This window comes from Halichoeres trimaculatus, unplaced genomic scaffold (genome assembly GCF_033239565.1).
Source record: "Halichoeres trimaculatus isolate MK-OKI-2021-1 unplaced genomic scaffold, fHalTri1.1 fHalTri1_scaffold_17, whole genome shotgun sequence".
Lineage (NCBI taxonomy): Eukaryota > Metazoa > Chordata > Actinopteri > Labriformes > Labridae > Halichoeres > Halichoeres trimaculatus.
The window spans coordinates 19,002,998-19,016,343 of NW_027437195.1; the positions used below are offsets into that span (position 1 = coordinate 19,002,998).

General features: G+C 39.7%; 2 protein-coding genes across 2 annotated transcripts; one reads left to right on the top strand and one right to left on the bottom strand.

Annotated features, from left to right (window-relative positions):
* Window positions 1–556: 556 nt before the first annotated feature.
* On the bottom strand, window positions 557–2,563 carry fam167b (family with sequence similarity 167 member B). Its single transcript, XM_074692850.1, has 2 exons — window positions 2,166–2,563; window positions 557–1,677 (listed from the first exon to the last, which is right to left on the bottom strand). The coding sequence occupies exons 1-2, from the start codon at window positions 2,463–2,465 to the stop codon at window positions 1,414–1,416; spliced, it is 564 nt and encodes a 187-aa protein (XP_074548951.1). The 5' UTR covers window positions 2,466–2,563; the 3' UTR covers window positions 557–1,413.
* A 1,085-nt stretch (window positions 2,564–3,648) lies between these two features.
* Window positions 3,649–13,076, top strand: LOC141807074 (myotubularin-related protein 9). The gene is made up of 10 exons (XM_074692849.1): window positions 3,649–4,171; window positions 5,023–5,131; window positions 5,920–6,045; window positions 7,904–8,077; window positions 8,164–8,381; window positions 8,473–8,634; window positions 9,280–9,421; window positions 10,794–11,014; window positions 11,118–11,269; window positions 12,442–13,076. The coding sequence occupies exons 1-10, from the start codon at window positions 3,987–3,989 to the stop codon at window positions 12,552–12,554; spliced, it is 1,602 nt and encodes a 533-aa protein (XP_074548950.1). The 5' UTR covers window positions 3,649–3,986; the 3' UTR covers window positions 12,555–13,076.
* The last annotated feature ends 270 nt before the right edge of the window (window positions 13,077–13,346 follow it).

Sequence of the window (13,346 nt, forward strand, 5' to 3'; positions counted from 1 at the left end):
ACATCTCCTCTAGGGCTTCATTCATATGTTTGAATTTTAGACCAGTTCACAACAGAGGATACTGTTGTGCACTCACAAAATCAACCTACAAACACACATCTCTTATCAAAATTAGAAATTCGACCAGTTGAAGAAAAATAAAACTAGAATTTACATAGATAAAGTCTCTTTAATATTTTTTTTTTGCAAATACAATCAACATTTATAGGGTTTTTGAAAATTCTCTTATTACTCACATACATTGAGTGCAACATTGTTACATAACCTGCATAGTGACAATAAAGCTTATTTTTTTTATAGCACTTTAAAACAAATGTAGCACATCACTCAACAAAAATATTGTCTTTCTTCTTCCATTACTTCTGTTATGCTAAATAAAGTATATGTTGTTACCTCCCTGCAGTTTCGCACACAGTATCAAAACTACTCCCAGTCATACATGGTGACTTATCTGTGCTCTGCAGCATCTGAGGGTGGAAAAGACTACGCTGGGCATTGCCCTCTCGGTTCTATCACTGCAGTGACAAGGCTGAGGGGATATTCTTGGTTTGTAAAGAAGAGGTGTTAATAATGCTAGAGTGTGAGCACACACTTCAGGGACAGTCCCATCATGAATGATTCAGCAGATGAAAAACATTGCTGGTCAAAGGGAATCAGATGTAAACTTCTGCTCTGTTTATCTGAAAAATGCAATTTCCATATTTTACAAGAAATGTCAGATTTACTGATAATGTAAAGCACGGGTTTCGTAGTGATTTCTCAGGATAGAAGAAAGTCTTCTTGCAGCCCCTTGTTGTTGGTTACAACCAGTTTAAGAGGGTTGCCTGTAAGGGAACATTATGTATCTATATGCCACAAAGATAGAAAAGAGCATTTGGTTCATATCTTATTTGTGTGTTTATTTATCCTTTAACCTTCTGCCTAGTTTCTGACCCTCTTGTGAAGCCCCAAATGTTACAAACTGTATTTATTTAAAAAACAAAGACACTATACCCCCAAATAAGCTCCCTTCTATCTCTACAATAATCCCCTGATGACAGTTTTACTCTTATATGACACATGTAAAACATGGTTTACAATCTGTTGGATAATATACCCAAAGACCAATTTCATATGTTCCCATCCTGGTTTCAACTCTCTTGACATTTCACTGTAATAGTAACAGAAACAGAGAAGAGCAACTCAGGTTCAGTCCGACAGGAAGGTGTGTCGTTTCAAGTGTGTGTGTGAGCCCCTCCAGGTCTGCACATCACAGCTTCCTGGTGCACCATGTTGCTTTTTCTTGTTTCCACCAATGGCTTGCAGTCACTCTTCACTTTATTGCCAGAACAGCTCAAGAAGAAAAGTGAAGCCTCATAGTCAGCATGTGTGCAGAGAAGGTGAATGTCCACAATATGCAAAAAGGTGGAGGTCTTAACACAAAGAAAAGCGCCTGGAGTTAATGTTCATCTTAGTGAGGCCCAGGTGTTTGAGTGGGGTGGACAGGGCGAAGGCAGCCTTCATGGGGATGTCACACAGCAGATCTGACTCCTCATCACACTCCTCCAGCTCATACGTTGCATCATCCAACATCTCCTTATGGCGGTGGCACACCTGCTCTATTTTCAGGCGGTGGATCTCCCCGCGTAGGTGGATCAGCTGACGGGCCAGATGGTTGTCCTGGACCTGCATCTCCCTCTGAAGAATAGGAGCAAGGTTGAAGGGGAGGAAGATGAAAATCTGTGAGACACCAGGAAATATCTGGAGGTTTGGATTGTCATTGCTCCTCACCTATGCTTGCTTATCATCTCATTCAAGCATGTAAAAAACTGGCACATGACAACACGGGCTGTAGGCTGATATGATGGAAAGACAGACATCCCATTGTTTTACCAACTGCTTTTGGGGGGACTACTGAAGTCAATGCAGCAGGGGGGCTTTATGGTGGAGCAAAGTGAAGATGACTTCAAAGGCCAGTGATAAGAGCCCAGTAAGCAGATATTCATAAAGAACATAAAATTTACACCTTAACTTTCTATCCAGGAGATGATGGAAGATTGGCATCTGTTGCACACATATAGGAGAAAAGGAACTGTGGATTTTTTTTTTTGTCAGCCCTCAAGACGATCAAACATGTTTTTAAACATCGTTAAACCAACTAAACTCATTCCTCAGGGATCACTTACCAGCTCTTTCCTCAGGAACTCCAAAGCATCATCAATAGTGTCAAAGCCACAAATGTTCTGGACGACCAACTCTGAGCTCTCATTCCTCAGAGTCGCAGGGATAGAAACAGCTTCTCCTCCAGATCCCGGATCGTCTGCGGAATAACTTTGCTTCCACGACCGGTTCTGCACCCGCTCCTGCCACTCCAGATAGGAAGGTCTGCGAGTTTGTAACTTCAGCTTCTCTGTAAGCGCTTTCACACTGTCCAAGTCCTCTGTCTCTCCGTCAGAGGAGTCCCCACCAAGCTCTTTAAAATCCATCGGCGCAGTAATGGGAACAGTCCAATGCGCCTAGGTTGGCTTTGTGGATTGGCAGCTGAACCGTGAGAGCGCAACAGGTCCTCACCTCCTATTTATTGAGATGAGACGCAGTGACCGCCCATCCCGCAGAGGACAGAGGCGTGATGATAGTAATAATAACAGAAACCAAGATGTCTGAATTCAACTTTTCACATGAGTTTCAGTAAATTCTCACATTTTTAAAAACTGGTTTATGCATTTCAAATGGCAAACTCTGGTGTAAATAAAGGCTACTTCTGAACACATTCAAATCATTTTATTCCCAGAAAATTGTTGACCTCAGGGGTCTATACTGCAAATGTGCAGTAGCGTAGCCTACTGTGTGTACTGTGCTATTTCCTGGTCATACTCTTCACCTTTAGGGTCAAACCTCAAGGTTCTTTGCTTATCAAATGCAAACAAAAACAAAATGCATAGAGATATTCAGATTGACTATAGGAAAAGTCATGCACTTTTAATTCAATGCCTTCCATTCCCTGTGATTTATAGGTTACAAGCCTTTATCAACACTTCAAGAGTAAACCTGTCATATAGAATACAAGAAAAAAAACACTACAAGAGTCGTTCATTTCTTTTATCCAACCCTGCTTTATTATTACTGATCATATTCCAATCAAACCTAGTCAAGTATTACAGTGTTTATAATAAGGAAATAAAATTTATTACAGGAAGAAAAGTCAGTCAAATGTTAATTTTTTCACAAGTGGTAGCTTAAAGTGGCAATTTTTTAAAAATTTTATTTAAGGTAGCTATGTTCTTGTCTTGTTTTTGAAAATATACACCATGTTGTGAACACCTGGGGGACGAATAGGGATTATTTCAACACTAGACATAGAGTTAAACCTACTTAATAATCGTAACAACGTAATATTTTTTGACCCGATGCAGTATGCAATCATCTTTTTTGTTAATTAATAAATTTAAGCAGTTACCTGTGAGTTTTTGTTTCTGTTTTTGTCACCTGAGATTGGAAAAGTGTTCAAACACTGCTGCCATCACTCAGTCTAGACTTCAACTGACGCCCGTTGAGGTGTAAGGGTTTTACCTTTTAATGTGCTGCCACCTAGTGGTCGTTCAGTGAACAGGTAAACAGTAGTCCCTTCCTTTCACCCCCAACAGTGCACAAACTTTTAGCACAATTTGTGACACAATTCAGAGTTGCTCTTTCTCAGGAAACGTGCACTTCCGCTCTCAATCCTCTCAAGCTACACGTCTCACGCTAAACCAGGCCCCTGGTCGAGAGAAGGTGTACGACTAACGGTCCTGGCTACGTTCAGAAAATGTAAATCTATTTTTAGACACTTTATCTTCAAACAAACAGAGTGCAAGTGTGGTGCTACACAGACTCCTGGAAGAAAACGCTGCATGAGAGTTTCTGCTTTCGTTGTCGTAAAAGAAGCAAAGGAAGATTGTCATTCTTTCTTCGGGAGTTGCAGAGACAAGTCTGGACAGAAACGGAGGTATTTCGTTTGAGAGGGGCTGATGGAGTTCTCTGAACACATCAAGACCGCTAATGTGGCGGATGTTGTCCTCCGACAGCCGTTACACCCTCCGAGCAGAGGCACCTTGTGCATCACCGGCCACCACCTGCTCTTCTCGGACAGGGAGGAAGGCAGCACCCGGCAGGTTCTGCTGCTTCTCAGGAACATCGATGCCATCGAGAAAAGGTGAGGGGGGAGGACGACTGACCATCACTGCAACAGAAAACTGCTGAGGGCTATTGGCTTTCATGAAATTCAGTAATAATGGTACAGATATACATTTATACATTATCCTCATTCTAACTGGCCAATAATTAGCTGTTTTACCTGATTGCATAAACTTTGGTTAACACCTTTACTAATATATAAGCCTACTTTAACTTCAAAACACAGCATCTAATATGGGGTTAAGGAACTTTTAACCTCATTATTTTTCCTTACTTGATCTTGGTTGCATTAAAAAACACTAATCAGCAATACTTATCAACCCCCTAAGATATCTGTACTGTTCCAGTGAATTCCTTCATGTCCAGTTGTTTAATGTCTAACCCCTTTATTCCTCAAATCTGTTTGACCAGTGTGGAAAATCTTTCAGCCTATTCAGACCTCTTCAGTAAAAGGTTGGACATACTTTGTGTTGCCATGTTTCCGCTGTGTGCTGCTTTTTCTCCTTCTCTTAAAGACAACTTTAGAAATTGATAACAGTTTTTAAAACAACCTTGTCTTGCTATCACCTCCCACACATGCATTCTAGTGTGTTGCTTGCTAACTGCTACTTCTTCAGCCTCAGCACTGCAAAAACAAACTGATATGTTGTTGGTCAACAATAGAAAGAGTGAGTTGCACGCCCTTTTTTTGTCCTCAGAAGGAGAAAGTCTCCTCCCACGCATCATTCACTGACTGGGTTTGCCTTCTTTTACAGATGCAAGTCACACTTTCTGCAATGCTACAGTCAAAACGTGGGCTTTTGGGCAAATGGACACAGATGTTTTGTGTCTATTTCTTTGGTTAAATACATTTTTGGGTGTGTTTTTCAGGGTATCTGGATCTTCAGGGACGATAACCATCAAGTGTAAAGATCTACGTGTTCTTCAGCTCGACATCCCGGGCATGGAGCAGTGCCTCAATATTGCACAGTCTATTGAGGTACTGATAAAAATAGATCAAACATGAACTAAGCACAAAAAGTAAGGTCATTTATTTTTAGTATTTCTTTTTCATAACAATTGTTTATGGCAATAAATCTTATACCATTTGAAGCTCATTTATATTATCAGTAGTTTCTTTCCATAGTGCGTTTTTGGGACCAACAGCAGAGCCAAGTATGTGGGTTGAAAAATTTGCCAAATTTTCTCTGCCAATGCCAAACAGCTTATTCTGCTGTTAATACTGGCTCTTATTTTGAGTTTCTGGTATATCCCACCTGTGAGCATGGGCCTTCCTGCAGTGATCAGTAGGTGTGTGCTCTAAGAATCGACATGCCGTGTCTGGCTGATTGGGATAACACTTGTGGAATCAGCCTGGGTATGCGATTCATGCCAGAGTGACTAACACAACTGTGTTAGCTGACTTGTTTCAAATGTTGATGAAAGCATCCAACTCCAAAAAGAGCAACTGGCAGATTTGGTCATTTTTTCATGGGTGTAACCCTCATACTCAGCTCTTCTACTTATCTCACAGATCCTTACAAATGTGGCATAATTTAAAGGGGAAATAATCAGACTTTCCAACAGTAAAGGATTGTCTTTTTTTTTTCCAAGAAGTTATTAGTTACAACAAAGAAATAATCTACCAAACACAATGGCCTTACTTCTTGTGCTATGTTTGGATCAAAAATGTGAAGTAATTTTGCTTCGTATTCTTTGATTGACAACAATGCCTATTATTTTTTGTCCCCTGTCCGCTTTACATCTGATAAAGTTTTCTTTCTCCAGACCTTGTCCAGTCTGGACTGTGCCACGAAGATGTATCCCTTTTTTTACAGACCCTCTGAACTCCGTCTACAGGACCAGTGGGGGCTCTCATCCCCTGAAAAGTACTACAACCAAGTAAAAGAGCTTGTAAGCAAGATATGAATATGTGTATCCTTTAAACCTGTTTTCACAGTGCAGGAATGTAACCCAACATGCATGAAACATAAATGAGCTGACAGTTTGAGAGGCAACTTGTCCTTCCAGTGACACAATCGTATGACAGGAAAATGTCAGGGAAACTAAAAGAAGTGGCAGGATTCAGGATATCCCCATTGCTTGGCTTGTATTTGTTTTGCCTGAATTCAAGAATGTGCTGCACACAGCTTGTATTGGTGCTTAATGGACTTACACCTTCCTCTGGGAAATAGTGTGTTACTATGGTGAGGGGCTGACCCTGAGGGAAGCATTGTTCTGTTTTATGGGCTCAGTGTTTCCCAGAACTTGCATGTTTGTGGTTGGATGTCTGTCTTATACTCTTGAGAAGCTGATTGCAGCTTATATAATCAATAACGTATGTTTACCTGTGACCATTTAGAGTTGTTAGAGATAGCCTACCAGCTACTCCTGAGCTTATTTCTTAATATCTTGTGTCTTTTTGTTTAATTCAGGCCTACTTACTTAATTCATTATGAGGGCTAATTTTAAAGGAAGGAGCTGAGATTGCTTTTACTTTCTAGTGTAATACTACTTCACCACTCTCCCAGAGAAGAAGGATGTCATTTTGTCCTTAATGTAAATGTCAAACTTGTAGTTCTTAAGCAGAGGTACCTCAAACCTACATCTGGTTCTTGTTTTGGCTTTGATGCTGTGTTAATATGAAAAGGAGGCATGGTTTCATATTGTAAGTGTGTCAGTTTCTGTTTCAAAATGAGCAATGGTGGACTGATGAATAATTTCTGGGATAAGAATGATGGGCTTTTCCAAGGTGGGAGTATTCTCTTTCAGCTGGGTGGTGCAGTCTCTGACTGTTACCAACAGCAGACTGTTTGTTCCTGTACTGGGATGAATTGGCTTCTTCTTGAAAAAAAAGAGTTTTGCATCTCCCTAGAATCTTGTGCATTAATTGATAATTCATTTCAAAACTAGTACCTAGTAAAAAAGTGAAGTTTCATTGGTCTTTAAGTTTACAGTTTTTTGCCATTTACATTTTTTTTAAAAACAGGGCCTTAAAACCAAAAAGTTTCACATTTTCACATTTTGTTTTACTCCAAGAAGGGAGCTACTTTGTGACTTCCATAAGCACTTGTTTGCTCTTGACATCCTCCTTTATTTTTCATGAGATTCCCTTATATTTGATATTAAATTGCTTGTGTTAAAGAGCAAAAAAAAAAACAATTGATTACAGAAAAATTGAGCAACAGACTGACTTAAACTCTGTAGAGCTCATTTTACAGTATATGAGATCAAAATGTCTGATCTAAAAATAAATAGATAAATAAATAAATAACATTCAACAGTCCTTTTGTAATTTAATATGTGTGTATTTGTTACCCCAACTTAATGTTGCAGTACAGAGCTATGTGTCTTCCTCCAGGCATGGAGGTTTCCATGGTCTATGTCTCAGCAAGAAAATGAATGTAAATCTCAAATATGAAAGTTGATTAAACATCTTACATGGTTGCAGTATTAGAATTTTATAGTACCTAACTCTGCCCAAGTTTTTGGATAGGAATTAAGTCCTTTTGCTAACCAAGTAAATGATGAGTGATAAACTAGCATCATCTCTCTGTCCATGCCAGAGGAAAAGGAACAAATTAAAACCAGAGCTGCTGCATCTTTTGATGTAAGCTTAAGTGGATAAAACAATTAAACATCAAAGTTTAGTTTTTGCATAGTGTATCTTGATTAGAAAGATTCATAAGGAGTATGAAGAAAAAGCTCTTCAGACACTTGTAATGTGTAACTATTGTTGCTCTTCACGATCCTCTCTTTCCCTTGTTTACAGCATGTTAAGTGGAGGCTGAGCACTGTGAACAGAAACTACTCAGTGTGTCCGTCCTACCCTCCAGCTGCCATTGTCCCAAAGACCATAGATGATGACTCACTAAAGAAGGTGGCCAAGTTCAGGCAGGGTGGACGCTTCCCTGTGCTCTGCTACTACCACAGGAAGAATGGCATGGTGCGTCTTTTGTAAATATGTCTCAGTCTTGAGCCTTTGGATCGTACCTACAACCTGATAACTGGAATCAAACTAAATCCCTTCAGGTGATCATGCGCAGCGGCCAGCCACTGCCGGGAGCTAATAGAAAGCGCTGCAAAGAAGACGAGGACCTCCTCAAGGCTGTAATTGATGGCTCAGACAAAGGTTATATTATTGACACACGCTCCAGTCAGCAGGCAATGCAGGCCAGGATGACAGGTGGAGGATTTGAGTCTAAGTCGTGTTATAGCCGCTGGAAGAGACTGCACAGACAAATGGAAAGGTGTGTGTGAAGAACAGAGTGTGCTGGATGAAGCTGGTCTGTCTCATTAATCTAACATCATTTATCTGAGTTTCTTCCTTTGTGTTTGCAGAGGTAAAGCCCTGCAAGAGAGCCTGATTAAGCTGGTGGAGGCTTGTGGTGATGAGTCCAATAACATGGATCGTTGGCTTAGCAAGCTTGAAAATTCAAAGTGGCTTTCCCATGTTCAAGTTGCTCTGTCAACTGCTGGCCTGCTGGCAGAGTGTGTGGAGAGGTAGGTGCTCAAACCACTGTTACAAATGGTGTGCTCTAATCTCTTGTTTGTGACAACAAATACTTACATAGATAAAAATACTTTTTTGACTGAAAAATCTTGGGCTGCTCTTTTAAATGTTTGTCAGTCAACAATTGGCCTTTATGAGCTAAATTGTATTTAAATTAAACTTATTTTGAAAAGGCACAATGTGGACATGCAATGTTAGGGCTTAGGGATACTGTAAAAATACATTTTGAAGACTGTCTGCATCTCTAAGAAATAAATAAATATGCATGTACATCTACAGGACCAGGAGTTTAGGGAAGGGTAGCTTTCATATTTGAAACGATACACATATTTGTGTGTATGTGATAAAATATATGAATTAGTTTAATAATAAAGTCTCATATTTTTCAATTTAACACATTCATTCTTCAAAATATTACCTTGCATGAACACAGATTCATGTTCAGCATGTAAAATCTCCTACTCTTCCACTCCCTCACAGTCACAAGGATGCATTTAGGTACCTATACATGGTATCTTTTGATTTTATGTGTATTGATACCCGGTACTATCGACTGAATTCAGTCGGTACCTATAGAAGTACCTATTTGGTACCCACCCCTACAGGAGTTTGATTTGTCTTTTTGTGTTGCCCAGAGACGGACATTCAGTTCTTGTCCACGGCTCGGATGGGACTGACTCAACTCTTCTGATCAGCACCCTGGCTCAGCTTATCATGGACCCATGCTGTCGCTCACTGGAAGGTTTCCTGGCTCTTCTGGAGAAGGAGTGGATACTGGTGAGGGCACATTTTTGTGTCTTCTAATATCAGGATCAGAAATACTATATTAAGCCCCAGGGAAATTTGGTGATAGTTGGTATGATTTAAATAAACATGTAAATAAATTGAATAGAAAAGACTTTAAAAAATAAGAGACCTGGAAGCTTCAGAGTAACTTGAGTTTCTGAATCCTAATCTGCCACCCAAGAAATTCACATTTTAAACAGCTTATATGACTTACATATAGCTGGATACTTGTGACAAGAACATGTTAAATGTTACAATTTTGTAGAAAAAAGGAGAAGAAGAGGAAGAGGAAGAAGAATTTACAAAATGAAGTTATTTTAGGGTAATTTTTCATGCGGTTACCAAATCTCTGCTCAATGGATATTGTGCCACAATTTGCCCTTACCAGGAAATGTCTCTAGAAAAAAAACATATTTAGTCTGCTGCAGGAAGTAGTCATGGATTTCACAAAACTTGCCTATGTTTCAAAATGTTTCCCTTTTTCCAAAATGATTTTCTTAGTTGTGTTACGTAAATTCAGGGGTTAAGTAATCACAAGTTTGATCATAATTTATCACTTTTTAGCCATTATCCTTTAAAATAGAGGTCTTCAACAAGGGGCCCTCTGCCCCTAGAGGTCCGTGGAGGTACTGCAGGGGGTTCATGACATTTTTGGTTGATTTAGCAAATTTTTACATTTTCAAGTAATTACTCCCAAATATTTCAGTCTTTCCTCATGTTATCTTTGAACACACACCAATGGATACACAGAAGCCAAAGATTTTATCTTTTAGTCAGAAATGAACACATTTAGCAACACAGCAGCTTTCTCAAACTGCACATAGTTTAACTCAGATACACTCCCAGCTCCTCAAGACAGAGGAAGACCAGCCTCTATCACTGCTTTTCCAATCACACAGTCTCATGTTTTATACTGGATCTGTCAGGTTCCCCAGATTAGCTGAATACACACTAACAAGTTATGTTTATATGTAGTACTAGGCCCAGTTGGGGGTCCCTGCTTGGTTTCCCCATCAGTTGGGGAGTCCTTGGTCTGAAAAATGTTGAAGACCCTTGCTTTAATATGTTGTATACAAACTATTGTTTGTCAAGAGCAGTGAAATATGTTTGCAACCAATCTGATACAAAACAAAACAGTACATTATTAAAGAGAAGGAGAAGAGTTACTGTAGTTTGTCAAATATAAAGTAGAAATGATTTTGCCAAACTGGCAGCATCACCAAGCAGGATTATCTGAACACTGATGTCTGTCCAGATCTGGAGAATCTGCCCATCACAAAGATACACAGTGTCATTAAACAGGTCAGGCACATGCCTGGTATGTCTTTTTGCAGTTAATATGAATGGCCGTACTTTTCTCCAGGCAGGACACCCATTCATGCAACGATGTGCTCACTCTGCCCTCTCCCATGCCCGTCTCCAACAAGAATCTCCTGTCTTCCTGCTGCTACTTGACTGTGTTTGGCAGCTGCTGCATCAGTTCCCCCTTGCACTGGGTTTCTCAGAGGCTCTGCTTCTGAGGCTGGCGACAGAGGCCTACGTGTCTGACTATGGCACCTTCCTAGGCAACAGTCATCGGGAAAGGTAAGTGTTACTTCTCAGTGCCTCTGGAAGTTTGACATAGATGAATTATCTTTGTCTTTCTGGCCTAGATGTAAGGACCTCCCCTCTCATTCTTGCCTCTTAGGTGGGCTCAAGGAGTGATGAAGAAGACACACTGTTTGTTCCAAGCTCTGCTGAGGCCTAACGAGAGAGAGCGGTACTCTAACCCACTGTATGAGCCCACTGAGCTTGCTATCTGGCCCTCTGTTCACCCTCAGTCCCTGCAACTGTGGAGAGGTAAGCTTTGATAACCTAGAATAGAGCTGCTGAAAGTGTAACAAAAAAGTTTGAACATATTTCCCTCAACTGGATGTAACAGTGCATTTATTCTGGACGCTGTTGGAACCATACTGAAGATATTACAGATTTATCATTAATAGTGCAGTGTCAGTGATAATAAGTGTTAATGAAGCAATGTAATCACAGCATATGCTCTGCTATGTCAACATTCTTTATTACTATTCCACTTATTCCTCTTATTCCACACACTTTTTCCGGTCGCTAAAACTTCAGCAAATTTTAACCAATTCAAACTGTCCAAACCTCAAAACATTCAGCTTATTCAGGACAGGTGCGCCATGACTTTTCACATCCGTGTCACTAACGCTTTCAGGGATATTTTACTTTTTTTCATGATTTTAGTCCCATTTAAATGAATGCAGAATCTTCAGAATTTTCACCTTTCAGGACATTTTTCAGCCTTCTTCAAACCCTTCTCACTCAGCCATACATTCACCCAGTCTAGCCTGTTGTCCACATCATATTTAAGCTTGTGTTTATTAGCTCATCATTCAATTTTTCATACTCTTTCAATGTTGACATTGAAACCTTTTAACCTTAACATCCTGTAAATGGGAGAAGTAAAGGAAAACTCAATATTAAATGATTTTTCACTAAAACAGCATCACTGTGAAAGTGATGACTGTTCATAGGATTTGCTATTTGCAAAGACCAATTTCCAGATGAGGAATATGCAGGTGAATGTCAGAATCTTTTATCAAACTCTGCTAATGGGTTTGGGAGAAATATATTTTTTAAGAATAGTCAGTGAATGGGGCCTAAAGATCTTAAAATTTGCCATAAATGTCCACACAGATTTAAGTGTTAATTTATAACTTTTTCAGAGAGATGTGATAGACAGAGGGATGGAAGGAGATGGAGAGTGACTGAGACAGACAGCGACTTTCTGATACTTGATGCTTCCAATTAAATAACTGTAATGTGACCAAGTAATATTATTTCCTTCACATTGGCATTTTGTGGGGAATGAATGAGCAAAGTAAACTACCCCTGCTACCCCTACCTGGCTGTAATTATTCTGATGACTGACGTTTAATATTAAGATTAATGCTAATATCATATGACATGATTACCTTAATGTTGACTGAAGTTTTTATGTTGATTGACAGGTTTTTTCCTGAGGTGGACCCAGCAGGCTCGTCAACTTGCAGAGGCTCAGGAGGAAATACGGAACATGGTCATTGAATGGGGGAAAGCTGGGACTCAGAGCATGAACAAATGAAGATTCTCAGCCTGAACATGGACCATGTTTTTAAGCTGACTGTTACCAGTGTAAAATATTGAGGTGTTGATATTGTAGAATAATTTTTACCACACGCTGTGTTTTGATTAATAGTGTGTATCTCAGTCTGTTATAAAACATTTTTTAATCAGTGTCTTTTGAGACTCTAGTGTCACACTCACTTCAAATATGAAATTGTTGCATTTTCTCAAAAATCTGTACGATTTCCATAGGGCTACCTTGTTATGTCATAGCTTCACTCATAACTATAATCAAAAGGAAGGCTGTATAACTGACACACCTCCCAGTCCTGTTAAGCTCAGCTAAACACTCTTCACAATACAAATCCCTGTGCACAGCAAGTCAGCATGTTTGCACACATGGAGCTTTGCAAGCTGGAGACTGTAGTCCATTGCAGTCAGGAACCACAAGCTGGTGTTTATACAGAGTGGACAAGAACCACAAAGCCTAGCATGACTTTCTTCACTTGCCTATTCAGCCAGTGGTTGATAGGTGTACTGACAGGGCTGTTTGAAGGTAATCTTTGAATTCTAACATTAAATGCCTGGAAAACTCCTTTCTTTGCTCTTCTTAAGTTTACTGGTGTAGCATATTAGTTCTACAATTTTGAAGCTTCATCAACTAGCTTTGGACCAAGAATCATCTGTTGGGTTTTTGCCAGCGCACAGGTAATTGATTTTTTCTATATCCTATTATTATTGTAGTTCAGTTTGGTTCGTAATGCTCTTTTAACAAAACAAATACTGACCTACGATTATTAGCTGATAACCC

What these genes read in the sequence shown, in the direction of transcription:
- fam167b (XM_074692850.1), bottom strand. Translation starts at nt 2,465, where the DNA reads ATGGATTTTAAAGAGCTTGGTGGGGACTCCTCTGACGGAGAGACAGAG. An exon ending in AGTTCCTGAGGAAAGAGCTG is followed by an intron (nt 1,678 to 2,165) that starts GTAAGTGATCCC and finishes CCTATTCTTCAG; the next exon opens with AGGGAGATGCAGGTCCAGGA.
- LOC141807074 (XM_074692849.1), top strand. Translation starts at nt 3,987, where the DNA reads ATGGAGTTCTCTGAACACATCAAGACCGCTAATGTGGCGGATGTTGTC. An exon ending in GGCAACAGTCATCGGGAAAG is followed by an intron (nt 11,015 to 11,117) that starts GTAAGTGTTACT and finishes CTTGCCTCTTAG; the next exon opens with GTGGGCTCAAGGAGTGATGA. An exon ending in GTCCCTGCAACTGTGGAGAG is followed by an intron (nt 11,270 to 12,441) that starts GTAAGCTTTGAT and finishes GTTGATTGACAG; the next exon opens with GTTTTTTCCTGAGGTGGACC.